The sequence below is a fragment of the Anneissia japonica genome, unplaced genomic scaffold, assembly GCF_011630105.1.
Source record: "Anneissia japonica isolate Jap-2015-1 unplaced genomic scaffold, ASM1163010v1 scaffold287965_len1858130_cov191, whole genome shotgun sequence".
In the NCBI taxonomy this organism is placed as follows: domain Eukaryota; kingdom Metazoa; phylum Echinodermata; class Crinoidea; order Comatulida; family Comatulidae; genus Anneissia; species Anneissia japonica.
Window position 1 is genome coordinate 1,228,299 of NW_022748342.1, and position 27,827 is coordinate 1,256,125.

The following is a 27,827-nucleotide window of genomic DNA, read 5'->3' on the forward strand; positions in this document are numbered from 1 at the left end:
CAGTACATCCTTCGAGACGAGTAGGGGGTTACCCCGGTGTACTGGAACAGACAGCCCCTGTGGTGGACGACGAGAGTTGCTGGTACCGGGTTACCGGGTAGCACAGACACGAAGGGACCCTTAGGGGCGAAAAAAGTCATTGGTCGAGTTCTTAGTCCACATTTCAAGCGCCCTGAGCATCTTACATTAGATGGATATGTGCGCTATATAAAACTACACTATTATTATTATTATTACAATCTTAATTAAAGGAGTCAAACTTACTCTAAATAACATCATTATCATTATCGGACAAGGTGCTATCAGCTATTGGTCATTTGTTTACCAACTCCGTAATAAAACTACATTCATACTGTGCTTGGCATAGGCCTACCTGTCAAATGAAATGAATAGAAATGAACCTTAACACATTCCATTTTACAGAAAAATTTAATTAAAACTTTCCATTTTACTAAAAAAAAAAAAAAAAAAAAAAAATCCACTACCGCAGCATGAGTATATCTGCACAAGCGCAGTATTCCCAAAACATATATAGGGAATTTCCCTAGGATTAAGTTATAGGCCTAGTATCTGATCCTCTTGGAGGATGGATTACCTTGAACCGGAAAAATGACGATGGGGGACTTAATTAAATGCCATTGCAATATTTTAACAAGATGATAATGATAGGTTGCTACTGCTACATACAAATACTAATAATAATATTCTGAATAAAATTAATAACATACCTATGCTATTAATTTATAATTTAACTGTGATAACTAAAATAATAATAATAAGTGGCGTATCTAGGGGAGGGCGCAGGCGGGGTGGGGGTGTGTTTCTACGGTCAAGTAGTTAAAAATCACCTTAAATCACCATATTTTGCGAATTAGCGCTCCTCAACTGATCATCGAGGCCCCCACTTCACTTCGCACCGCCACCACCTCCCCCCTCCCCAATTCAAGACTTCTAGATACGCCACTGTCCAGAAAGCCCGGATGTCCGAGAAATGAAATCTGAATACCAAGCGACTTTCTAGGATAAGCTGGAATGGTTTATTTAAATTTGTTAATAAATTTGATCATTATTTTCTATATTTGCAGCGTTCCTTGTTGCGACCCCCTCTGTCAATGGTTATAGGCAGCCTGACTGCTCCCGGCTATCAATCAGCTCATTATGTTTTGTTGCTGTTTTATTTAGATTAATATCAATTGAAAATAATGTACCATCGATAAATTATTTCATATATTGTTATTGTAAGAGAATTGTATATAAAGTTCAATCATTTTATAGCAAAATATATAAATAAATAAAGGAAGAATTAAATAAACCAGTGTTGTTTAATGTGCTTAGGTCACTCTGTGTTGTCATTTACGGATCCAAATGGAAGCAGTACGACATCGAAATGGTGGCTGACACTAGTACAACATTAGTTAACGTAATACTGCAATTCATTTAGTGTCGCTGCTCAATATCTAGGGGCACAGATCCTATACGGTCAGGGTCCAGCAGCTATTTTAGACAAACAACACAAATTATGAATTTCAACATTTATACAGTACCGGTACTAATAAATTTTGAAATAACAAGCCACTGTCGTTTAATGTTTACTTGGTCAACTCTGTGTATTCCAAAATGCATGTCAGCGAAATTGTGCCTAACACCAGCATGTGCATTAGTTGTAGCGTACTCGCGCGAATAAGCGCCCGGGCGCTTAAAATATTTTTGCCCTTTTTGAGGGGCGCTTATTCAAACGGGGCGCTTATGAAAACAGAGTGGAAATTGAGGGGCGCTTGTGGAAATAGATGAAAATTAAGGTGTTCTTCGTGAGAACTTATTAAATTCAAGAGGCACATTTTGAATGAAAAACGAGGACATCGGGAAACTGCAAATTACGAATGGTGGTGCGGCGGAAAAGATAATCGTCCAGAGAGCATGGCTCGTCATGAAAAGAATGTTGTGAGTATTTATCAAAGATACTAGTATCTTTGGTATTTATATAGAGAACTGCACGCTGAACGTCACAAAACCATAGCATCTAGACCATAAACCGTCAGCGTACGTGACGAATTACTCACGCGCGTGTTAGTTGCCATGATAATGCGCGTCGTGCGGTGATTACAAAGGCCTAATGATATTATTTTGCACTAACATTAGACTGAAATTATATATTCTTCATTTCAACATTAATTTTACAAAAATTGTGGTGAATTGAATTCGCAGAGAAAATTAATAAATGTTCTGCATATACTCAAATGTTCGTTTTCGGCACCTTATGCCAACATTGTCAAAATGACAGATTAATGTTACATAAGAACATGAAATTTTATAAAATTCGTAAATTTTAAATTGCTATAACTTTTCATTTTCTTGGTCAATTTTCACAAATTAAATTGCAGTTTATAGAAGCATTTAACAAGCTCGCGGTCAAAAAAAATCAGACGTAACAGACATTGCGAAGTACCCAAAATTAATAAAATAAAAACTAACACCATAAAACGAATGGCACGCATAGACTAATAATTGACGGGTGTACTCGCAACTAGCATCGGATTGTTGATGCCATGCCACAGCAAAGATCAAGATAAAAGGACTTTGAATGGCATGCGATATGTTCGAGAGCGGAGATGTACGTCCTTCTGTTGAGTTACCTTCCTTACAATAAACCGTCAGACTAGCGTAATATAACCACATTCAAACTCTAATTTAACGAAAACAATAAGTTAGACCACTTTTTAAAATAAAGTTGTCTGAAGTTTAACTATAGAATTTACAGTACACTGTAGTTAATGTGTTATAGGTTGTAAAAACTGTATTGAGTAAAAAAAAATATTTCGAATAAAAAAATCTTTCGCTTGACATTATGAATTAATCATTTGTGAAACAAAATGGTAGGCTATGTCAAGTTTTCTATTGAACAGTGGCAGATTCAAGGGGAAACCCAGTCACGAGGGACCCCCATCCCATTTTTTTTCAAAATTATTTTTTTTAAATGGAGAAAATTGTATTCAACTTTTAATCTGAGAGTGCCATTTCCGGCCATCTAGAGATGCCATAATCATATTTTTTCTTACCTCAGCCCCAACCGTACCACGGTGGGGCTGAGGTGATATAGATTCTCCATCTGCTGAAGAACCCCCAGTGGTGGATTCAAGGGGACCCAGCCGGCCCGCCACCACCCTCCTAAATTGTTCAATTAAAAAAATGGAGATATAAAGATAATTATACAGTATTCAAATTTTATGTCTGGAAGTGCAATTTCCGGCCATCTGGAGGTGCCACTAACAGTAGCTTAATGCCTATAAAATAATTTATAAAATTCACCAAACTTTGTAATATCCGTAGCTTCCAGGAGGCGGGGCCCTTTTTGCCCCAGCTTAAATGCTCGCATACTCGACCTTATGAAATGCCCACCCCCACAATTTCAAAAAGGTTCCGCCGCCGTTGTTTAAAGGGTTGAAGTACAGATCCTAGAGGACAGGTTTATACAAACACTACATTATAAATTCCAACATCAAAAAATTTAATATTCAGAATTTTAATATCAATTACACAAGTACAAACACCAATAATCAAACCTACAATTTAAAAATTTTGTTTTTGAAGGGCTAAAGCAATATGGAAAATATAATTTATTGCTTTACATTTTATATCTACATATACAGTACTTAAAAACAACTAAAACAATACCCTTAAAGTATTGATTTGTAAGGAAATGGACACAAGTACGTTATCGGAATATACAATGGAGGAACTTGCAGTACAGTAGACATGATAAAATTGGCCAGTAACTGCCATGGGCTATACAGTTTTTATATAATTTTGTATCATATGCTGTAGAATTTTTAGTTGAGGAACATGGTTCTGGCAATGTGCTGGCGTATTTCAAGCGAATTTAATGAGCCCCTAAATTTGTGAATATAAAGATAATAATGACCATGACCTACAAGTCATTTAAGGCTGCTCAAAACAAGAACATTTACAATTTCAAAATGTCCTTGTGTGGGAAAGGGACAGGTTAATATATACTTAATACAAAATGAATTCAAAACACAACATTTTAATATTCAGATTTTATTAATATCAATTCAATATAATACAAGTACAAATATTAACCCCACTAAAAGGCAAAGCTATTAATGAACTCGATAAATTTGCTTTTTGGTGGGCAAACACAATATGGCTAATGCACGCAATCATTAATTCTAACATTTACATTATATCTATACTCTAAAACAAATCAACTAAAACATAATAAAGTATCCATTTGCAAGGAAATGGACATATGTACACATGTAGTTGCTGGTATTAATATTTTACACAATTCTCTGTAGTAGTAATTTCTATACTTTGGCATGATAATATACAGTGAAGGAATTTGCTCTGTACAGTAGACATGATAAAATTGGCAACTGCCAAGTGAATAGTTTTATATATACTATCGTAGCATACGCGATACAAATACAACTGCAACTGGAGATTTACGAGGTCTCTGCAAGATGTTGAATAGTTGTGGAAGTTAGTTCTGGCAATGTACTGATCTTGAGAAACTTGTTGCTGGCGTACTTTGATCGGACAGCCTGCAAAATAAAATTAATATTTTAATCATTTGAAATGAAATATCAATGATCTAATACCCGCTACGATTGGGTGTTATGTTTATTACTCCCGATTACCACAGCTGTGGCAGAGGTCAAACAAAATAGGACGACCTATATCGTTGCTAATAATAATATGTAATGTAAAGTAAAAAGGTGTATGAATGCTGTCGAAGTTTGCGAACAACTTGGATTGCATCTGTTTACCACAGATTACATCGCAACCGGTCACAATCTGAAATTAATTAATAGTATTACAATGGTAACTGTATGTAACTGTATGTGGAAAACCTGGGCTCGCATAATTAAAGACTATACATTGACTTGTATTTTTTATTGCAGACACAGCAGTCTGCCGATGAGATTCTAGCCATTTACTTCTCGCGTTAGCAGTAGGTGGATGTGGATGTTTTTGAAAACATGCAACTAAATCATTGATAAATCCCTCTATTAGGTCTACTGTAAATTACCTGGTATTTTGAAACTGGCGATTTGTGTACAATAGCTGCTATTTTTTTCATAATTGGCATTAAATACGATTCTGTGTAGGTGCTGTAGTGAACCAGTGTCGGATTCCACTCGGCCTCAGCATCCAGGAGTTTCATAGAAAGGCAAAGGGCAGCTGCTGCTATCTCTGAAGGATCGTATTGCACCATCTCGTAGTCTGGAAGGGTCAACTCCATCAGGTACTTTGCTAGAGTGTGCTTCTTTGGAGTCACCTGGTTTATTCAAATGAAAATAAAATTATTTTTGAAGAGCAATTGAAAGCAATAACAGCACATACCATTGTACTGAGCTGTATAAATACAATATGTTTCAGGCAAAAACCGTGGTACAGAGTAATCTTCAACCTACCTCGCCAGCTTTAGAATTCCTACGAAGGAAATGGATGCACAAAGGTTTGCCAAGACCGAAGTTGAGCGCAGACAGCATTTGGATCTCCATACTGCGGATTTGACTCTGCGTGTATGCATTGTCGGTGATGTAGACAAAATCGCCAATCTCTGGTGGGTACATTTCTTCGTATTTCGATGCAATGAACATGGCGGTGACACCAACCAGCTGCAGTTTGTCCTTTGAGACTGCTTTAATCTAAAAAGAAATTGTGGTTTGAAAGCCATTGTGAAATCCATTACAAAAAAAAAAATCAATTTTTCAATATTCAGATGACCATGTTTTAAATTTACTGTACAAGTCCAATGTGGTTTACTAACCTCTAGGTAGCGATCAATGAGCTGTACTGTGAGGAAGAGAGTTTCTTGTAGGAGGTGGAATCGAAGATGTACCTGAACCAACCAATCAACAAGAATCGTCCTCATCTTACTGTTGATTGCTTGATTTTCCATATAATCCTTGTTTACTTTCAGTGCACGCTGAAAAATACATCAGTATTATCTTGTTATACATACAAATACAGCATGTAGTGCAAGACTATAGGACTGTGGTGGCGCCAGAGGGTGGCCGACTAAAAATAATGGGCGTGCTGGGGTTTTATCACTAACATGCAACACATTTTTCCCAAGAAATTGTGCATTTTCTCCCCGATAATGGCCCAGGCCTCACCCCCGCTATTGGATATTAAATACCAACAAACAACAAAGTTTTAATTTAATTTTCTGCACCTACAGTACATTTGCATAAGCTTACCTCTAATTGTCTCATGTAATCGTATATATCATTCACATATTCACAGCAGAGTTGTGGGTTGTCCGTGTCATTCTTATCAATGTCTTCTATGTTCAGGACCATTTTCTCAGAGAAAGCCACTGCAATTTCACCAACATCCACTGTATCCATTGCCTCTGGGGATTTTGGTTCCTGGCAAATAGAAACGGGCCATGGGAATTTATTTCAATTTTAAAAATAGTAGTTGATAAAATGCTGGGTTGTTTACCAATGTACTGCCATCCCTATTTGTTCCATATGTTGACTTACCACTTCATTTTGAGGTTGTAAACTTGTAACTGAGTGAAGGGAAGATGTTGCCTTAGATTTTGTCATTCGAGTTGGTCTATCTTTCTTCACAGCCTAATTCAGGAAGGAAAGTAAATCTTTATACTTAAAAAGAGCCTACATAATGAAATGCTACTGTTATTGTTTTTATACTATACTTGCCAAGGTACTTTTTTTTAATACGTACATGATAAATTCCTCATTGTGTATAGGCCTAATTGTAATTATTTCTATTTATTATAGATAGGCCTAGTTTAGTATTACTGTACTGGCTGGCTTCATAAATTCTTTATATTCTTCATTGTTGTACGATACTGTAGTGTGTCGTGTGAAAACAAAAGCAATAGAATAGGCCCTACATGAATGAATGACGTGTTCTCACCTTATTTAAAAGCCTATTGGACTGCCTAGCCACATTGCTGATGTTGCCAAGAGCTGCTCTGGGTTGGTCTCCATTATTTCGGGTTGTTACTCCAGTTTTGGCAGCTAACAAAGCTAGCCTTGCATTTGCTTGGTTTTCTATGTCTGCAGTATTATGACCAACTAAAGCATACTGAAAAAAGGAAAACATGAAACAGTTTAAGTAACAGTTGACAGCATTGTTACATTACTACATTACTACAACTGGTAAAGTAATGAAAATTCAAAGGGCATAGGCCTAAATAAAGGACAAGCCTTAGCGGGAGCGCCTAGCATATGCCTAGACAGCTTGGACGGTTCCCAATCCAGCCTACAGACAGTGCACTGTACAGTACTGTAAATTAAAAACAAAAAATCTAACCGTTTGAGCTCTGGTACGGACAGCCATTTTCTTCGAATTAAAAGCAATCTGTGCCACAAAATATCAAGTAGGCAAGTGTAGGCTATGTAAAATACAGCAACAAGATCTTTTAAGAAATTACTACGTTACAATTCACAAGAACGATTTTAGATTCCTTTCTGCCAACACGAATGCGATGTTTAAAGAGACTCGTTCACGCCACTTGTTCCTTTTGAATACACGCGGCAGGTCGGAAAATGGCAGCTGTTTAAAATACGCCAATTTCATTGGTCCAGTGCTGGTGCGTGAATAACAATTGTAATATTTAAGCTCGTTCACTTATATTTTAATAACGATAATTCAATACAGTATTTTCAATATTCATAATTCATCAGTATACTTTCTACTCTAATAATATAATTATATTCATATATATTTTTAACTATTTGAAAACTAGTTATTATTGATGAAGAAAAAAACAACATAATGTTTTTATTTAAAACAAATCTTGAAGAAAGTCTACTCTTTAATTATTGACCTTTGACACAAAACATTGCAAGACTAAACAAATTATTTTTACGACTCGATTTTAGTGTTTTAATTTTACTTACTTACAATTATTAAACGCAATATCTATTTACAATGGAGGTTTTGAATGAAAGTGACATCATCAACGAAGAAGAAGAGGAGGAAAAAAAACAACAAGCAAACCCACCATGCAAAGAAGTTACTTATGTGATGACTGAACTTCATGAGTTCCTGAAGCAAGTATTTGAACGACTCCCAGCACGGTCGTTGCTGAGATGTTCCAGGTTGGTTCCTGCCTAGGCCCTAGCCTAGTCTACCTATTCCAAGGCTTGGTAGTAGTAGGGCCAATGGATTTAGGCCAGATTGTCAAAACCCAGTTTGCCGATGCTTAATCCTTCATTTGGCGCTAACTAATGCACTTTCGCACCTAACTTTTAAATCTAATTGTTTTACCTCAGTGTTCTTCTCACACTGCCACAGTCAGAACATATAATTATAAAACATTTTTACATGATTCAACCACCCACAAAATACCTTTTTCAACAAATAAGTACAGTTCAGGACAGCAAACCTGTGCTCGCTAGCACGACGAGAGCTGCAGCCATTGGCAATCAGTAGGAAATTGCCAGAATGTCCGAGTTTACAATGCAAAGTTTTATGTAATTTAACAGGCCCGTAGGTAGAGGGGATGCAGAGGGTGCGGACGCAACCCCCCCCCCTCCAATTCCAAAAGGTCCACTTTTTAAAACCTATGATTTCACAAAATCGTTCCTAATTATCACAAAATGCTATAGCATGCATTGCATTATATATTTGCCAGCTTATTTTATCTAACAGTTAATTTTTAATAATGTGGTATGAAATTTGTTAGAAATTGATCGTCTCCGGTGGTTGCAGATTGATCTATATAATATGAAGAATGTTATCTATAAGCCTGCAGATGTACAGGACATAATAACTTTACTTTTTCAGGTCCCAAATACACCCAAATTAATGAAAATTTAAATGAAATATTCATGAATTATGTGTTTGAGAAATCTATTATGTAAGACCCTCAAAGTGCTACTTTGGTCTTTTCTCACAAACCCCCTCCAGGCCTATGCCCCTGGACCACCAAATTTCAAAAAGTCCACTTTTTAAAACCTATTATTTCACTAAAATCGTTCCTAATTATCGCGAAATGCTATAGTATGCATTACATTTTTTTACCCGCTCTTCTTTATAATTAAAGGTCCGAGAGTGTCATTTCCGGCCACTTTAAGGTGCCATAATCATAACTTTTCTTACCTCAGCCCCAAAAATGGTGGGGATGAGGTGGTGTTGACCATCTGTCTATGCAAGTTTCTCCCTTCACCCCACCCTCTATTTCTCCTGCTTTACTGTAGGTCCCTAGGCAATAATCAAATGAATGAAAATTTAAAATAGGACATTACAAATTATGGATTTTAGAAATCCATTAAAAAGGCCCTCAAAATGCTAATCTTCCAGAAGATTCGCCACACCCTCGCGGGGATCCCTAGGCAGTCGTCCACTTCGGTTGCAAATACTGCACTTTAATTGTTTCAAAATGTTCTAACTGATTGCAAAACAGTACAGCTTGTCGTGCTTAGCAAGCGCCAAAAGGCTGTATCAACCTGTATTTGTAACAGTATCTTTATCGATGAAGAACCTCAATTACGACAAGAAAGTTAAGCAAAAATATAGTACTTCATGATGCCACATTTTGTTTGTTGGATGTTTCACAGGAAAATTACGATTCAAATTTTAATTGTTTCAAAATATAAGAATTGACTCGGACATTCTGGCAATTTTCTACCTGATTGCAAAACAATACAGCTCGTCGTGCTAGCAAGTGTGGAAACGCTGTATCAACCTGTCTATATTTATACAGGTATCTTTTCTTGGAAAATGTACTTTGTGAGCGGTGGATGCATGTTTTATAATTATATGTTGTGACTGTGAGAGCAACACTGAGGTAAAAAAAATTAGGAATTAAAAGTTAGGTGCGAAAGTGCATTAGCGCCCCTTCATTTCACTCTTTATTTCAGTTTAACTGATATAGCCATATGTCTTCAATTGATTGAAGTAAGATACTGTAGTGTTATTATATATAAATTAATAGGAAACTACACTTTTGAAACAGTAGCACACTTTTTACATGAAAGGTGCATCCAAGATTAAGTAAACATGAAATTTATGACATTCAGTAAAATAGATAATATAAAGATAACAATATCTTAAGTACAAACAGAATAAAGGTCACTCAATCGATTGACAAAGTGTCAAGGCCCTCATCAAAGCAACATTAGAGGAAATGATGCCTCAATGGAAGCAAAATGTCAAAAAATCCCTGCCAATCCCCAGAGTTACCCTTATTCCATTTATAACTAATACAGTACATAGAAAACAAAATCACTAAAAACACCATGTGATGTTTAGTAGGACTGTTTAATTTATAAATACGGCTCCTCCATGACTCCACCCATCATGTTTTCAATAGCATGCTGTACTTATGTATGACGGTGACAGCAAGATTCGGCTAACTATGTTTGACAATCTGTGTGTCTGCAAAGTGGCCATGGACTTGGCAATCTGGGTTTCAACAAAAGCTGGGTTTCAACGAACTGGTTGGATACCAGGTCATTAAATTTTAATTTTTATTCACGAGGGGCCTCTATTTCCAGGAGAACTGATGATTTCCTGTGAACAAGTAAAATATGATCAGGTCTGAAAAGGAATGAAAAAAATGGGACTTGACAAATTCTTTTTAAAGTTATATCTTTTCTCTCCTTTTTCAACTAGGGTTTGTAAGCGCTGGAAAAGTGTTGCAACACTTATACTTAAAGCAAGAGAAAGTTTCACATGGGCACAATATAACAGTCACATATGGAGTAGGGAAGATGAAAGAGAACTACCAGTACCCTACATATTAGGCTACTTTGGCCTTGATTTGAACATATGCTTACAGGTAACTATCTCCTTTGACTTAGTATTGTATATGTACTGTTATTATAAATTAATATGGTTAATGAGGATGATGATGACATGTGGAAGATGATGCAGGTGATTGTGACCATCTACCTACCTATTGATTGTAGAATTCTTAATTTTAAAAACCAAGTAACAAATATATACGTACTGCTACTTTTCGTTCCACTATCAGTGGATCTTCATCAGCTAGATGTTATTAGCGACGCTATTCAGGTTTGATCTAGCTGCCCGTATATTTCTAATGGCAGATGCACATTTATACTCATTCTACAATAATTTCTAGCTTTCCCAATTTCTATGTAAAACAAAGGGCCTTAAAATGATGCGGGGGAGGACAAGCAGAATTTGCTTACATTATTCAGCTTTTTTCTCTAATATTTATACAGGTCATTAGAATAAGACTCTTACCACACTATCAAGTTTCATGTGCCAAAAACTCATGGTTGCCCATATATGGAAATATTAAATCACTATGCGGCATGATATGATGTCATCATACCCATATATTGGAAAATAAAACTTTTTTTTTTATTTCTAATGAAAAACGTTTGCTACTGTATCTCACAAAAGCATTATCGTGAAATGCTCAATGAAGCAATCAATCAGTCAATCATTCAAACAATAAATTAATCATTCAATTGGTCGATTGTTCCGTCCGGCGGATGCCAGTCAATTCAAGCAGATGTCAGTTCGAGCGGATGTCAGTTCGAGCAGATGTCAGTTTGAGCGGATGCCAGTTCGAGCGGATGCATTTAGTGGGAACTATAACAAGGGCGAATTTATCGTCCCCCTATTTTTGTATTTGATTGTTTTAAATGCAAAAAATGCTCTGTGCACTAAAGTTCTGAAATGTTTTTGGTACTTTTTGATAATTATTCCATGTTTGAATTACAGTCTTGGCAAATCCGACTAAAAGATGGCAGCTAGCACGCTCTTATATTTTAAAACTATAGAATTTCGCATGTAGAATTCACAGTTTTTGTCTCCAGTTAGTTAAATTATAGTGTTGTAACAGTATTTTCTAGATTTACGATTTAGGCCTATATTTGTAAATGGGAGTAACTGTAATTGTAATTGTTATTCACCATAGAAATTTAAATTATTTGTTACGTATATGGTATCAGAAGGTGCACAAATCATTGGCGTAGTAGTAGTGTGACACAGGGGCGGATCCAGTGTAGGGAGGCACGTGCCCCCTTGTCTTGCCACTAAATTTTAAAAATGTCAATGCATATTTATGTTATGTGCTACTCAGTCTTATCTATTCTGAAACTGTTGTGCCCCTAACCCCGCCTTTTGAAAACTTCTGGATCCTCCAGCCTCTGTGACAGGACTATCAACAGCACAGTAATAGAAATCATACCAATTTTCTCCACTATTCACCATTCGTCTATAGTTCAAAACTTTTTTTTTAAAACTTAGCATGTGGGAAAGAATAACAATGACTAAACATTATTTTTATGAACGTAGGTATGTTTAATTGTAAATTGTTAACCTTATAAATCAATTAAATACAACTTTTTTTTATACATAAGGCTATAGGCTTCTCCCCCGGAACCCACCGGGGCTTTTCCCCTGGCTCCAGTGGCGTATCTGGAAGTCTTAAAATGGGGGTGCTGATTGGGGGTGCAAAGGTGAAGTAGGAGGGGGCTCGATGATTAGTTGAGTGATGCTAACTCGCAAACTAAGGTGATTTTAGGTGATTTTTAGCCACTTGAAATTGATTTTTTTTGGGGGGGGGGGGGAACCCCCTAAATACACCAGTGCCTGGCTCCGAGTTATTATGAAGCACATTGTTTTTACAGAAATCTTTGGATATACCAGTTGAGACATCTCCCCTTTCTTTAGTGAAACGTAAAAATACATACATTGTAATTATAAAAAAGTAAAAACCTAAGAATATCATGTTCTATAAAATGTGAAGCAGAGTGTGCATGACATGCAATGGCCGAGAGAGACCTAATTGCTCTCTTTTGGATGATAACAACTTTATTAATAAGATAATCATGACTGTTACACCAGGCATATTGATCATTTAACGCATGTTCCTATAGTATAGGGACATTATCTTTGATTTGCTTACTTTAGGAAGCATGGAGTGTTCCTACAGCCTGTTTATTATTAACCGAGTTCAAAAGGACAAGTGACTTCCATGGGACATCGCTTGAAGAAGCAAGTGGTGTTGATGTTGACAGTTATGTTAGTAGTCTGCTGCCCTCTTCCTGTCAAGTTGTCGCTGTAACAGTTCCTGGAACAGTTTGTAAATGTTTCTTGATATTTTATATTATTGTATTACATTAACCAGCAGGCCTGGAAAAAATAATGTTTGTCCACAAACTATGAAAATTGTGATGGAAAAATGCCTCCAGCAGTACAGGCCAACAGTTTATTTTAAAAAATGTTTTCCCCAAAAATGCCTCCGGAACATTCATGATGCCTTCGACCGCAAGTGGTGCAGTCGCACAATTTTTCCAGTCCTGTTAACCAGAGTAAGTCCTGTTTGGATGCTGATACTTCTTCCAGGGACTTTCTTATTTTGCTATAAACATTAAACAAAGTTGAATCCATTTATTGAAACTGATCATTTCGGACCCTAGATGCTCTGTAGCCAGTAGGGCTTGGAGAGTGGACATGTACTGCTTGATTCAATTAATTACAATCGTTATTCATAGTAAAAAAGCAAGACACTGCAATTAGTAATTTAGATTTTTATGTCTCTTAAAATTACTGCTAAACTTTTTTTTATTAACGAAAAAGAAAGGATATAAATCATTATTACTTTAACATTATATTATATTATTTTTTACTCATTATTGTCTTCAAACCAGAGGTTCTTATGAACTAAAATAAATTTAGTGGTTTTACCTCATAAACAATATTTTTACACATGGTTTTATTATTTTGTTATTGATAGTCGCAGTGCAAACCTTTAAGAAATATTGTTTAAAAAAATTATTATTACAAGGCATTCTGGCATCAAGGTATGAGCTGATCACGAGAAGTCACATGTTTACTAAATTTGAAACAAAATTTGTCCCAAAAACCCCTTCCCCCTCCCCACAAATAGACGCACTGTGTTATGAAACAAATTTATCCCTCAAACCCCCTCCCAAAAGGAAGTGTGTTACACACCTGTCTTTCTTTTCTTAGGTACAACCCGGGATTTAACCAATTGTGCAGAGTCTGAAGGAGAAGGGGGAGCAGTGGCAATACTTTTTCCAGAAATGAATGGTGCTCGAATCACACGCTTTTCCATTCGCAATAATCTTGGTGGTAATATCTGGGAACAGTCCGGCATTGAACGGCACGAGGATGTGAAGTGTATCCTGACATTTACTCCCAAAACAAGTACAGCAAGAAAGTTAGCTGGTGAAAAGCTACAAGAAGCTTTCTTCAAAGACGGCCAAACACCAGTCATTGCCGGTGCCATTGTGGACCATGTTTTAAGGTATGTAGTGGTGAAGTAAGCCAGAAACACACACAAACAATGTGAGACCAGATGTATGCAACATATATGAATAACAGTCAAATCTTAAGCTCTGTTTACACTATCAAATTTTCTTTGACAAAAAGTAAATGAATGAGCAGTCAAAGAATAGGCACACAATGATAGGTGGAGTTAAAGATAATAAACAATATTAAAATTAGAATAGACTAATAAAGTAACTGCATAAAAAAATAGACATGCATAAACAATCTGTACTAAACAAGAAATACCAGAAAGTCACATTTGCAAAGTACAGTAATACAGTACTGTCAGCTTTAGAGCTATGCTTAATATAAAGCCTCTACAGTGAATTAAATAGTGTATTTTGTATATAAAAATTATGTAATGAGGTATACAGTCTTATAGCATCCCATAAAATGAAAATTGTAAGAATGACAAAAAATTGGTATGTCATCATGGCATCAAGGAAGTAATAAATATTAATAGATAACTGAGCATAAAACTATGTACAGTATTATAATAAAAATATAAATAATAATATGTAGCATAGTCTAAATTTGATATGAAGAACTATGACCTATGCTCATAACTTTTCATTATCTATAAATTTTACACTACTCTGTGATAAACTAATTTTAGACTGAAACACTTGTTGGAATTTGGTTTGTGATTGGATCAGTCTTACATATTTTGACATTGTTTGAGAAGTAGTATGTAAAATAAAAAACTAGCAGGCAATTATATAATATAAGGAGGAAATAAAACAAATATATTTTAATATGGTAATATTTAGACAGTGCTTTTATGTTGTTTTTCTTTTGTTTTTGTTTTTTGCAACTACAGTGGCGGGAAGAGCACCACCGAGTGCATCGTCTTTTCCGGAGAGCGTATCAGTGCTGCATCTGTACTACTGGATCAAGATGCGTACACAGAAGAATTGGTACACAAGGAACTTATGCGCTTGAAGAGTGCAGGACTCTCAGAGAAGAACAGCATAGGTTTGATGTTTGCATGCATTGGCCGAGGATGCGATTTCTACTCAGCATGGGATGTAGAAAGTAAAGTCTTCCGTACGCTCTTTCCAAAAACACCTCTGTTCGGCCTTTTTGGTAACGGAGAAATCGGCTGTACAAATCTACCGCAGTCTAAGTGGAAGAATTTACCGGAAATGGCACATGGATACACAACGATAATGTGCTTGATTTCATTTGGATGATTACACAGACACAATAGACCGAATTAGTCACCAAAGATGACGTCATGAACATTTGGCCGAGTGGGTATTAAAAGTTGTTCATGTTGAAAGTCCTATACTTATGCATTGAGCAGAGTCAAAAGTGGTGTCTATTAAATCATCTAAAATTCAATGTTGCCGTAGAAGATAGTTTTTTTTTTATATTTATAAAAATATATACATTTTGAATTATTTATAGATTCATGAGATTAAGTTTGATTTGATTGAATTTCCGTTCAAACTGAAAATATGAAGAATTTTGAGAGGCATTCTAGGGGGCCTAGGCCAGTCGCTTGCAGGACTCGCCGCATCCAGCGCTGACTAAGGTGATCACTGTTGATTTAGAGGTACATAGTCAGCTTAAATACTGTCACCAAGTGATTTTGTTGCAATTTCTGTATGAAAATACTGTATTGAAAATATTGGATAAACTTAAATTGCTCAATTGCAGAATAAGATGTTGCTTTTGACTACGATGACCAATGAGTCAAAAGAACGTTGTTTGTATGACTTTCTAGTCCAGGGCTAGGCCCTCGTTAACGCGACGAGGCTATGCAAAAATGTTCCAAGTTTTCCATTTGTTTCTTTCACTCAATTTCAAATCTAACAGGTCAATACTGTGATGTTTATTAAAGAAATATTTACCAAGACTTTTCGATAAGTTATTTTACGATAAAATGTACAAATAAATAAGTTTGAAGAGTTTAAATACTGTCAAAATTTATTTGCGATGGCTTATTATTGTGTGAAAAACTGCCACCTAGCAGTTTGTTTTGATGTTGTGTCCACTATAACGGCATTGGTTTGGTGACTAATTCGGTCTATTACGAGCTTAAGAATTTGTTCATGATGCACAGTATGGCTGTTTAAATATTCTTGTCAACAGCAAATGATTCTCAGTCAGTGGCTTAAACCGGGCACTCGCTGTGGCTTACGACAAATCCAACTCTGCTCTCTGCTAGCGTTAGACGATGCTGTCTGGTTATTATCAGTGGCAGTCAAAATGGATCGTCATTAAATACGATCTGTTGCACATGCGTCAGGGCGTTGGGGTTCTCTATAGAATCGTGTCTGCCAATGACCATCAGATGCAGTGAGTGGCTGGCTTTAGAGAGTACAGTTTTTTTAAATGTTTGCAGGATTTGAACCCAAGACCCTGGTATTGGAAGGCAAGCATATTCACTGCTAATACAGGTATCAATGTGGCCGTCCCATGGCAAAAATAACGTTACTGCTATTATAGTTTTAAGTTACGTTGTTTTGGAGCAAAGATACCTTCTGAAGAAGTCGCCATCTTTGTGTGACTCATGGAATAATCTTCATTTAGGTTCTCCTAGATGCTCTGGGATAAGACAAACTTGCTGGCATTAATTTATTCAATGATTTAGTAGTTTGTTGGAAGAAGGCCTTTCTAATAATGAGGGAAGGCTTTATTCTTATTCTTTTTATTTCCAAAACGACGACAGTACACAGAAAAACCATCCAACTGGGTGAGCAGGAAGGAAACACTAAAGCGAACCTAATCGCTGTGACTAAAAGTCAGTGTTTCCCACTCATCCATTTTCAAATTAAAATATTGAAACATTGATAAAATAAGCAATATAGAAATATATTAAAATCATGGATCATGGATAATAATTTAGCTAAATTTAAATACATACTGCTGTAAAAAAGCTATAAAGAAATGCAAAAAATTGTCTATGTGAGCCTATAGAAAATTAAAAAAAAAAACCAGAAAATCACAAAAAATATCAACTGAACTGATAAAATAAATTACTAAAGTTGCATCTATGCAATATTGTAGTATATGCTGATAGTTGAAAATAAATGAAAATCAACATGATTATGTGGTTTGACTTTATTATTTGTACCTTGCAGATACTAGAGAAATAAATAAAGACTTGACGTATAATCTTAAAATATAATCGCTGTTTGTATTGGAAGAAGCTTATCCTAATTGCTGTGCAGCTTGAGTAATTTGAGCAATTGTTTTAAACAATTACTTAGAGAAAATAGAACAGTAATGGCATCGTCGCAGCCAGATTATATAATCGCCTATGATCCCTCTCCCCTATCACGCCAGAGTGTATGGTTCTTTCGGTACGAGTTGTTTCCCATTTGAACAACGAATGTAGGTAAGCTGTCTCTTATACACATCTAGATGTGTATAAGAGACAGGTATTGAAAATATTGATGATCCCTCTCCCCTATCACGCCAGAGTGTATGGTTCTTTCGGTACGAGTTGTTTCCCATTTGAACAACATCATATAGTTCTCGATATTGACATATCACATTATTTATAGTGCTTATTACAATCAATTTATATATTTTATGGATCAATAACTAATTAAATTGATAAACATTTTTATTATAACATGACATAGTAAACATGGTATGAAGAATGTTGTATAACATTATGTTCCATGGTGTTAAACATATTGTGAAAAACACAATTAACAGAGTATAAGCAGGGAGTTGTTATAGTCACTATAACAACTCCCTGGTATAAGCAAGGTAATTGGTTTGGTAAAAGATAATAGTTATTATTAATGCTAAGTATTAAAAGTCAGATTGATTGTAATATTAATTATATTATTTACCTGCTTCATTAATATATCGCATCCAGTCTGTATGGGAAACGCTCTGCAATGTTTCGACGAGTTCCCATCCACCTTTTCGTTCAGCGTCCAACATGTAATCGGCGTTTTCCGGTAGTTCTAGGTATCGATTCCAACAAAATACTAGTACTTGGATTAGTCTTGCTTGAACACATGTGAGGAGGAGACGTAATTCCCACGTAGGTAACGGTGAAATGGACGTATAACCACCAAGGATCAGGCTAGCCACGTTTAGACAATTCTCTGTGTCATGTAACATTGAATGCGCAATCGCTATGGCAACATCGAATAGTACGTATGAACGGATCGTGTCTCCAAAGTCAATGACCCCGAACAGCGCACTTGACTTGTCCGTGTAATCTATTATAATGTTTTCGGGCCGGAAATCTCCATGGATGATACCTAAAAAATTGAAAAAAAATTATAACAGAGGTACCGTTTTTCAACATAAAAAGTAGTTAAAAAAAAGCTATAGAACTACATTTTCGGACATTTTTTCGGTCGGGACTGACTAACACAAAATTTGTTTGCCGTATGAAAGCATCATTTACAGTACTTCTTCATTCGTTGAACAGTGTAGGACGATGATGATGTAATATCAGTATATCATTAAGGCCTACGATACCTTCTTTTAGTTGTTTGCATTTTGGTAATACTTCCGTCCGAAACGCTTCAATAACGGATCGGGATAGATGTTGTTTATGGTCATCATTCAGGGCGTCTAGTTTCGATGACGACAGGTTGACAACTTGGGATAAATTAAATTCATAATCGTCGGTTTCTTTAAATGAATCGTGTTTAAAATTCTATAGGGAAGAAAAGCATTAATGTAAACAAAATTAAAAAAATAATGTAACACATCAGACGGTCATGATAAGTTATGAAATCAGCTGAAAATACCTGAAGACTTAGATGAATTTCGGCAAGAAAAACTCCAAAACGACTAAGCAATGTTGAGTCAATGACCAACGATGACATCATCTGACCTTTGACATAGTTGACCAGTCTGATAATATAACTGCCGTGCTTCTTAATACCTATGTGAAATCAACGATGTGATAGTTTAATACCACTAGCTAGCTGCAAGTAGAGAATTATGATATAGGCATACTCTCTGTTGTGAAGCTATCCGAAATCGAAATAATCAATATTTGAAGTTCTCTCCCTGTACCTAGCTTTCTTAGTATTTATACCGTTTGACAGCAATAAGAATAAATATTAAAGGGTAAACTTGAGTAAACTCAGTGTGGCTAACCATGCATGAGGAATAGACAGTATACTATTACTGGTCTACGATGGCATGGTCTAATCTGTGCTTAATTATCTGTGATTAATTTTCTAGTTATTGGTTATTTAGAAAGGTAAAATGCTTATTGAAATTGTTAATGTTGACATGTACACAAATACACAAGGCCTGATATGGTTACGTTTTTGGACTGGGGCAGATTTTAGAATGATGGGAGGCCCGATTTGTCTTAATAGTGTGAGATGTAGGCCTACTAACGAATAACGTGTCATGTGGTATGGCTGGATGCCTAATTTTATTGAAGCATTGAGTAAATCTGTTGGGAAAAAACCCCATTTTATATGATTAGGCCTACTCTACAATCCATTCCACTATTGCCTTATCAATAAGCTACGTTAGTTACAAAATAAAATTTGGTTCAATATGAGAGTCAAGCAAACGCGCGTAATTCGTTTACGAAGAGAAGATTCGATGTTTCAGAGATATGCGGAAATAGTTGGACTATTTAAACTCCAAACACTAGGAACAAAAACAAACAAATGTTACATCGCCTATTATATGCAGAAATGAGGGATTCGACCAAACGATCTGCCCTAAAATCCAGCAACCAAACTGTGTATTATTACCGCCTATCACCAGTGCATGATTAAACACATCCCTGAATACATTGGCGACAGGAGAACTCTCAACCAATCAGGAAGTCCCCAAACCGGACTGTACATAAAACATTAAGACATTTCAACTGTCATTGTCAGCTGTTGTCAACATTATGAATCTCTTAAATCTAAATACTTAAATGCACGCACTAACTAGGGCGGATGCAGGATTTGGGAGTAGGGGTGCGTGCAAGAGCGCAGACCTGTTTTGAAAGATGGGGGGGGGGCATTTAGTGGAATTAATTATTATCCACATCACCATTATATAGTCAAAATGAAGCGCCAACAAATTCTCATGATCTTTTTATCACCGATTTTGACAACCACGAATCATACCACATTATAAAACTTAAAAACATTGTCTTTGATGTACTACTTACCTGTTTCAAACTCGCGAGTCCACAGCCACGTCATTGAGGTGAGAAAATTTGAGGAAATAGTACATTTAGATGGCCGAAAATGACACTTTTATACAGGCCTAGGTCTACTAAAATTCATCATCATCACATCACCATTATGTCTAAATGAAGAGCCAGTAAATTTCTCATGATTTTTTATTAGGGATTTAATTAATATGAGTGATGTAGCATAGAAAATAAAACTAAAGAAACACTTTCTTTGATGTATTTAATTTACTTGACCTATTGAGGAAAATAGTACCTCTAGATGGCCGGAAATGACACTTTTAAATTTCCTTGCTTGTACAGTACTTACTTTTTAAACAATTTTTGCTGTTTGTTATCATTAGTTTTTTATTTAATAATTAATTTCATATATTTTGAATGTAAGGTTGTAAGCTCTGTTATAAAAGAGAAAACCTATAAATATTATCTTATCGCATTACCATTATGGAATCAAAATGAATCGCCAACAAATTCTTATGATCTTTTATCAGCTTTGTTCGGCTACCATGATCTAATTAATATGCGTGATGTACGGTACCATAGAAAATTAAACTTAAAAACATTGTCTTTGATGTATTTACTTACTTTTAAATCGCGAGTCCACACCCGTCTCAGCCCCACCATAGTTGGGGCTGAGATGATAAAATTTGGGGAAATAGTACCTCTAGATTGCCAGATATGACACTCTCATATCCTAGCAAAATTCATCATAATCGATCTAATTAATCATTGTGATGTACCACAGAAAATAAAACTTTAATTGTCTTTGATGTTTTCACTTTACTTTACCTATTTTATATGCCGAAAACTACATTTGCATGCTTTTTTTTTTATACTTCTTTAAGTATAATAAAGGCACGCGCACTTAAGTTGTGTATTATAGCTAATTCAGATGTTTGTGAGCAGAGATCATAGCTGTCCGAAGCATCTTGCAAGTGGTCCGGTCATTATAGAAAAAGCAGGGGGGAGGGGTCGCTTAACAAATTTTGAAAATATGGCACCATAGACAGTGGCGTATCTAGTTTAGGCCTATTTTAATTTATGTGAATAAGACAAATGTATACGTCTATTGCGAAAATCATAAATTATTTCTAAAAATAGATTAATTGAGTTTTTTATTTGCCCATGAATAATAAAGTGCAAGGAACACGAATACATAATACAATGAATAACAGTGACTGTATAGGGGCCTATATTTACATATATATTAACAATATACAGTTACATTTTACGAATACACAGGATGCAATTTTTATATTTTTCATTTTATTTTATTTATTTTATTTTTACTATTTTTTTTATATTTGCATTATATTTGGAAATAGGCCTACAAATTAATAGAATTTCTAATAACATGATGATACAATTTTAATTTCACTTACTTGCCAAATTTAGCCTGAATCAATAATAAATTGTTTGTCATACTCTAGATAAGTTATGCTTTGTACAATCACTTGAATTATTAAAATTTTTTTAATGCTGTGCTCAATGTTGTTTAAATAAATGCTGTGTGTGTTTCTGCTAGACTTTTTACCGATTATACCCGTACGATAGTAATCGCACATACGGTAGCACTAATTGCACTAAACAGTTTTTAATCCATAAAATTTTGACAGCTTATTAAGACATGCTTGAATTGAATAATTCGGCGCACGTGATTTGATTTTTCCCCGACGGCCTTGCTGGAAATTTCCCGACATAGGGGGGGGGGTCCAAGTGGGGTCCAGAGTTCCCCGACGGGGATCCTTTTCCCCTGGACTCCCGCTAGCGCCGCCCCTGCTTCAAGGGCGATCCAGGTGATTTTTTTTTTTGTGAAAGGGTGGAGGGGCGCAATATTAGAATTTGGACAGTTTTACAGGGATTCAGAAGCCATACTATGGAAACTTTGTTTACATGTGTGTCAAGAAAAAATATAAAATGATGTTGATGAAGATGATGGTAATGAGACACTAATGCAGACTAAAGCGAGTCCGACCTGGAATAAAGGGGAAAGAGTGCAGGAACAAAAGCAATCAGCAGTTTGTATGTTATTTTCTGAGTTTCTGTTAGTCTTCAATAGTAATACTTTCCGAGAGCAAAGCGATCCTCAGATTGAGGTCTAGGGACTGAAATCCCAGGAAAATATTGGTGGGTCTGGTTGTAGCGTATAATCAATGGCATATTTAATCTATTTATCGTTGCTTTGCATCGCACTGGAATTGATGATTTTGTTGGATCCCCACTCCCTTATAGAAACCTGCCGAGAAATAGCACACATGCATACTTCAAAAATGAATGTTCATCACTTGGGGGTTTACATTTTATTTGCAAGTAATTAGGGCCGGCTTGACTCGTCTACATTTGTGTGGTGATGACAATATTGGCCTACTCAAACCCCCTACATTTTTAGGGGTTTACATTAATTTATATCTCTAAACATTTTCAAAATCAATCTTATTTACTAAAATTAAACAAGTTGAAATGTACATAGGCCTAAGCAATACAAAAACCTACAAAAACAAGCGCATAATGGTTTTTTTGTTTAAATACTGTATAACATTACAAAGACAATGTGATACGAACATTATTAATAAATTCATATAACCCATTGGTATAAGTAAATATGTATTTAAAAAAGTAATGGAATTGAGAAGTGGCGTTCCGACGGCCCTGGAGATACAGGTAGGCTATGTTGCTATAAAATATGATGTACTCTGGCTGTACAGCACTCTTTCGTTAAAACCTGGATCATTTATGCCGTTTATTTTAACAATTTTCAGGCATCTCCTTGACTTATGAAATGGCATTGCATACCAAAATTGAGGGGACCAGGGAACAGTGAAATTACAATTTCACTGTTCCCTGAGGAGATTCGCACGAATAAATTCGCCTAGTGGAAATCAGGCTTACCAAAACCAATGAAACAATAAGCGGGCAAAACATATATGCAAGTTGCAACTGTCGAACGAAACTGAAATAACTGTCTATAAACGGAAAATGTCTCACCAGAACCATGGTATTTACAGCCAACATGACATTGAAAAAGAAAGCAAATAACACATGCGCCGCCAGTTGTTATTATAGGGGAAAAGGAACGGACCAGAAACTGTTAAATACATTTCAGGCAAATAAAAATTAAGGGAAATATGCAAGACACCAGACATTCAAAGAATTCATGGTTAAAAGTCCTTTAGACTCCAACCAGAAGCACAACAATCAGAGAAATCCTTGCATTGAAAAACAAGTTTGTATCCTATGCATGAAAGGACCGTAATCAATGAAAAAAGCCTATCTGCTTACTGGACAATGCAAATACAATGAAAAGAAAGCAGACAGACGAACATATAGAGCTATAACAAACCTCGGTTATTTGTCCGCTATGGCTATGATGTGATTTTTGAATTACAAGGCACAGGACACTAATAAACACTACATCCTCTGTCTCTTATACACATCTAGATGTGTATCATCAAAAGCTGCTCAACCAAATAATATGTATATTAGTGGATGAATGAATTAATGGATGAATGCATTAATGGATGAATGCAGTGGCGGTACGAGGAATTCGAAATAGCGACGGTCTAGAAAATTCATGATTATGGTACCTCTTGGTGGCCGGAAATGGCACACTCAGACCCCCCTTGAATCCGCCACTGGAATGCCTAACAGTCTGACCACCACGATCACATTTTGTATAGCAAAAAAAAAATATGATGGTTATTCATGGTATGGGATATTTCTCTGCATTTATTGAGGCTACTCAACTTACCATTGCATATTTTCTTCATACGGACCAAATGCATGTAATTACCCTTCATGTTAAGTATTGGTCGGCAACATTTGACTCCTTGCCTTTTTAGGTGTAGCATTACCGCAGTCTGTCCTTCGAGCAATGTCACCTTACGTGAATCTTCAAGATTGGTAATTTTCAGTACGAACTCTGTGCAAACATTCTCACCACGTAATTCCGGGTGAGCGACTTTTAGGTAAAAGTTCTTATCGCTGAACCCTTTCAATTCGCTCACACCGTCAGCTGAAATGCCGTATAAATCTCCAATAATCCCAGCTACATCATCTAGGTCTACCAATGGCAGAAACGATTCTTCTGAGTCCTCAAACGACATCGTGGTCTGACTGTGTTGTGCCTCCTCGCCAACAATCACTCACATTTCGCATATCTTTGTGAAAATTTACAATGAGGATTATATCGGACGATTACCATTTAACACATAAGCCAATGACGTATCAAGGGCGTCGGAACTCAATATCGTTTGTAAGCCAAATGTACTTTCTCTGACGCAATCTCTTCTTTTACAAAATTGAATGACCAGACTTCAAGCAACAAATATTTAAACTAGTCAACCTCGTCTACATGTAGTAGTACCCACCCTGAGCTGTCCAGGGGTGGCACCATGATTTTCCCTACTGGGGCTGAGGTCCCCAACGGGAGGGGGGAGGGTGTGGCCGATGCCCTTAACGAGTGGTCAGATTTCCATCACGATAGTAAAGTGGGCGTGGTCGAGCGTCGCTTAAAAGGCATCGAAAGCGGTCCAGGATGCGAAGCCCCGAAAATTTTGACAATTTAGGGATTTCAAAGGCTTATTTAATCGATTTTAGAGCCTATTGATATGTAGAAAATACGGTACATACATATAAGTTTTTTTTCTCCCCTTCGAATTGTGGTTTTTTTTTCCACGACGGGGTTTTTTTTTTTACCTGAATGGATGTAATATAATTAATGAAGTACTGGTACTGGGTATTTATATTGAGCCTTTCCGTTGTAGTTATGAAGCGCAAGCCAACATTTAGAAAAACAATGGTCGACATAAAATTGGTCATTATTCAGGAACCCCATGCAACACAACAGTACAGGCTGACTACAACAAAAACAAACCAAATAATAGAGATTACAACTTTGGACAAGGATAATGGAGTGTTATGCTTATTAGTAAAACAAATCTATCCAAATGTTTCGTATGTCATTTATACGGATCAAATAAGTTATCAACTACAACGTTAAAAAAAAACAAAAACAAAAACAAAACAAAAAACTTCAAACATAACTTGCATGTTCAACCTATTGAAAATATGGAACAGATTTCAAATTATTTCATTTTTACTGTAGTTAAACAGCAAGCTTATTTTGTCATATTTGATTCACCACATAAATAATAATTTTCCGGCCCTGAAACCTAGACTCAGAAATACCGGGATGATGTCCTGTGTGGGTTAATTTTACCTTTAGATGACTAGAAGATTAGATTAATTCTAGTAGAACATTTTACTTGCTAGTAATCTTTTATTAAGGCCCAAAACCCCGACTCAGAAATACCGGGATGGTGTCCGGTGGGGATAGTTTTTACCTTTAGATGGATGACTAGAAGATTATATTAATTCCTAGTAAATCATTTCACTTGTACAGTACTAGAGCAATCTTTATTAAGGCCCCGAAACCTCGACTCAGAAATACCGGGATGGTGTGCGGCGGGGGATAGATTTACCTCTAAAGTGTTCTTATCATTATAATTAATAATTATTATTAATTGTAATTATATTATTATTTAAGAGAGTTACATGGTAAAGGCTTTGCTTCAAATGTAATTCCTACATCTCATTTTCATATTTTCATTAATTTTTTTAGACATACTTTAAATTTTCTATTGTAATCATAATACTGTATATGAATATTAATGTGACTTTGTGAAATAAATAAAAATCAGCGAACAGTGAAATTGTAATTTCAGTGTTCCCTGAAACTAAACAATTAAAAATTAATGTTAGTCTTCTTATCGAGTCACTACGTAGCTAGTGTGTATGATCTAGCTTCACGTAGTGTGTAAGGATTCGCAGGTGGATACCTGACATGGGCCGCGTCGTGAGCGCTCCTTCTGTGGCCGGACAGGGGACTAGAGATGGACCAGTAGCCTACACCGGGGTAACCCCCTACTCTTCTCGAATGGTGTACTTGGTTCTTTAAAGTGCACACGAGCCAATTGTGTACACTGAACCTACGGTTTAGAGTCCTTATCCGAGAAGACTTGTTCCACCACCGAAACCATAAGCGAGCGTGCCGTTCGAACCAGCGCCGATATATTATAGGCCAGCAGATTAGAGGCTATCTTGGGGTGGAGGTGGCAATGGAAGTACTACCGGCTAATTTTGATATTTTCTGAAAATATAGGTCTTGAGAAGTTCAGAACTCAAAATTACCCAAAATCCCTTTGGGGGAACACCTCCAAATTACGCATTCAAAATGGCCGCCATTTTTCCGCTTTAAATTATAGTTTTAGCTATATAATATAAAAAATAACATTACTCGAATAATCATCATCAACAATTGGTGAAACTTATTCAAAATATTCGTTAATTATCGAAAAAGAATCTTGCGTTTAGAAAAACTACAATTTCAATAACCATAGCAACCGTTGCTATGCAAATTTAAATTTCCTATTTTATTCATGAAATTTAAGTATACAGGAAGCCTAAAGTTTATTAAAAACTTTATTTTCATAGGTTTTATGAATATGTTTAACATCTGAATTATCTATTATTATCATAGAATAGGATTATGTAAAAAAAATGCTGAAACTTTGATATAATTGCATAGCAATACTCTTTTTATCGTCCATAGCAACTAAGCAAAATCAGTAGAATTGCTGTACATTTGTCATTGACTAAGCAAAAATCATGAGATACAATATTTTTATATAATAAACATCTCTTATTGAACAAAGTTAACACATTGATGTATAAAATACAAGGTCATCACCATAGCAACTGTTGCTACGCAAATTTAAATTTCCTATTTTATTCATGAAATTTAAGTATAAGGGATGCTTAAAGCTTACCGTATTGAAATCCTCATTGTCATAGGTTTATGAATATTTTTGTATTTAGGTTATGTATGAGCAATATTAAAAAAAAAACAATCAAACAAACACCTTTACTGAAGTGCTACGGAACTTTTATAACTCCATAGCAACGAATGGAATTCACATAATTGCTGTTATTATTTATCTCAATAAAAATATTATTAGATTGGCTTATACAATATTTTTTATACGATAAACAGCTTTTTATAGAAAAGTGAATTTAATGGTGTAATAAAATACAAGGTCATCACCATAGCAACCGTTGCTATGCAAATTAAAATTTTCTAATTTTTCATAAAATAAGTATATAATGAAGACCTAAATTTTAGTAATAAATAAGCTATTATAGGATTTATGAAAAATGCTTGAAATGAATGAAATGTTATTGTCTTTTCAAATAGTAGTTGGTCTATCAATGCTTTTAATTAAGGTTTTTGTAAATTTCATTAATAAAAATATAAACTAATATATAGGCCTAATATGGAAATTTATGCTAAAGGAGAATGTTTATTCACAATAACCATGCAAAGTCAACAAAATTATCTTCTCTCATAAAT

General features: G+C 35.6%; 4 protein-coding genes across 4 annotated transcripts in view; 2 read left to right on the forward strand and 2 right to left on the reverse strand.

Annotated features, from left to right (window-relative positions):
- LOC117120853 overlaps nt 1-1,656 on the forward strand; it is an 8,486-nt gene extending 6,830 nt beyond the window's left edge. Inside the window, exon 3 of the mRNA XM_033265943.1 lies at nt 1,086-1,656. Within this exon, the coding sequence (XP_033121834.1) occupies nt 1,086-1,122 (37 nt within the window). The 3' untranslated portion in view covers nt 1,123-1,656. The remainder of the gene's footprint in view (nt 1-1,085) is intronic.
- A 2,384-nt stretch (nt 1,657-4,040) lies between these two features.
- On the reverse strand, nt 4,041-7,508 carry LOC117120886 (G2/mitotic-specific cyclin-B-like). Its single transcript, XM_033265984.1, has 8 exons — nt 7,315-7,508; nt 6,916-7,086; nt 6,516-6,608; nt 6,228-6,398; nt 5,795-5,953; nt 5,436-5,672; nt 5,051-5,299; nt 4,041-4,562 (listed from the first exon to the last, which is right to left on the reverse strand). The coding sequence occupies exons 1-8, from the start codon at nt 7,339-7,341 to the stop codon at nt 4,464-4,466; spliced, it is 1,206 nt and encodes a 401-aa protein (XP_033121875.1). The 5' UTR covers nt 7,342-7,508; the 3' UTR covers nt 4,041-4,463.
- A 206-nt stretch (nt 7,509-7,714) lies between these two features.
- LOC117120842 (F-box only protein 22-like) lies at nt 7,715-17,337 on the forward strand. The gene is made up of 5 exons (XM_033265930.1): nt 7,715-8,105; nt 10,624-10,789; nt 12,901-13,072; nt 13,963-14,275; nt 15,104-17,337. Exons 1-5 carry the CDS (start codon nt 7,936-7,938, stop codon nt 15,474-15,476), a joined length of 1,194 nt encoding a protein of 397 aa, XP_033121821.1. The 5' UTR covers nt 7,715-7,935; the 3' UTR covers nt 15,477-17,337.
- Nucleotides 17,338-17,693: 356 nt separating this feature from the next.
- Nucleotides 17,694-24,646, reverse strand: LOC117120887 (hydroxylysine kinase-like). Its single transcript, XM_033265985.1, has 4 exons — nt 24,168-24,646; nt 19,014-19,150; nt 18,739-18,919; nt 17,694-18,515 (listed from the first exon to the last, which is right to left on the reverse strand). The coding sequence occupies exons 1-4, from the start codon at nt 24,520-24,522 to the stop codon at nt 18,088-18,090; spliced, it is 1,101 nt and encodes a 366-aa protein (XP_033121876.1). The 5' UTR covers nt 24,523-24,646; the 3' UTR covers nt 17,694-18,087.
- Between the last annotated feature and the right edge of the window lie 3,181 nt (nt 24,647-27,827).

Excerpts from the sequence above, each read along its gene's own strand:
- LOC117120886 (XM_033265984.1), bottom strand. The coding sequence starts at position 7,341 with ATGGCTGTCCGTACCAGAGCTCAAACG. Across the intron at positions 6,609-6,915 it reads CCAATAGGCTTTTAAATAAG|GCTGTGAAGAAAGATAGACC; the intron begins GTGAGAACACGT and ends TTCCTGAATTAG. Across the intron at positions 6,399-6,515 it reads TACAACCTCAAAATGAAGTG|GAACCAAAATCCCCAGAGGC; the intron begins GTAAGTCAACAT and ends TCTATTTGCCAG.
- LOC117120842 (XM_033265930.1), top strand. The coding sequence starts at position 7,936 with ATGGAGGTTTTGAATGAAAGTGACATCATCAACGAAGAAGAAGAGGAG. Across the intron at positions 8,106-10,623 it reads TCGTTGCTGAGATGTTCCAG|GGTTTGTAAGCGCTGGAAAA; the intron begins GTTGGTTCCTGC and ends TTTTTCAACTAG. Across the intron at positions 14,276-15,103 it reads TTAAGGTATGTAGTGGTGAA|TGGCGGGAAGAGCACCACCG; the intron begins GTAAGCCAGAAA and ends TTGCAACTACAG.
- LOC117120887 (XM_033265985.1), bottom strand. The coding sequence starts at position 24,522 with ATGTCGTTTGAGGACTCAGAAGAATCGTTTCTGCCATTGGTAGACCTA. Across the intron at positions 18,920-19,013 it reads AAATTCATCTAAGTCTTCAG|AATTTTAAACACGATTCATT; the intron begins GTATTTTCAGCT and ends TCTTCCCTATAG. Across the intron at positions 18,516-18,738 it reads ATGCAAACAACTAAAAGAAG|GTATCATCCATGGAGATTTC; the intron begins GTATCGTAGGCC and ends TCAATTTTTTAG.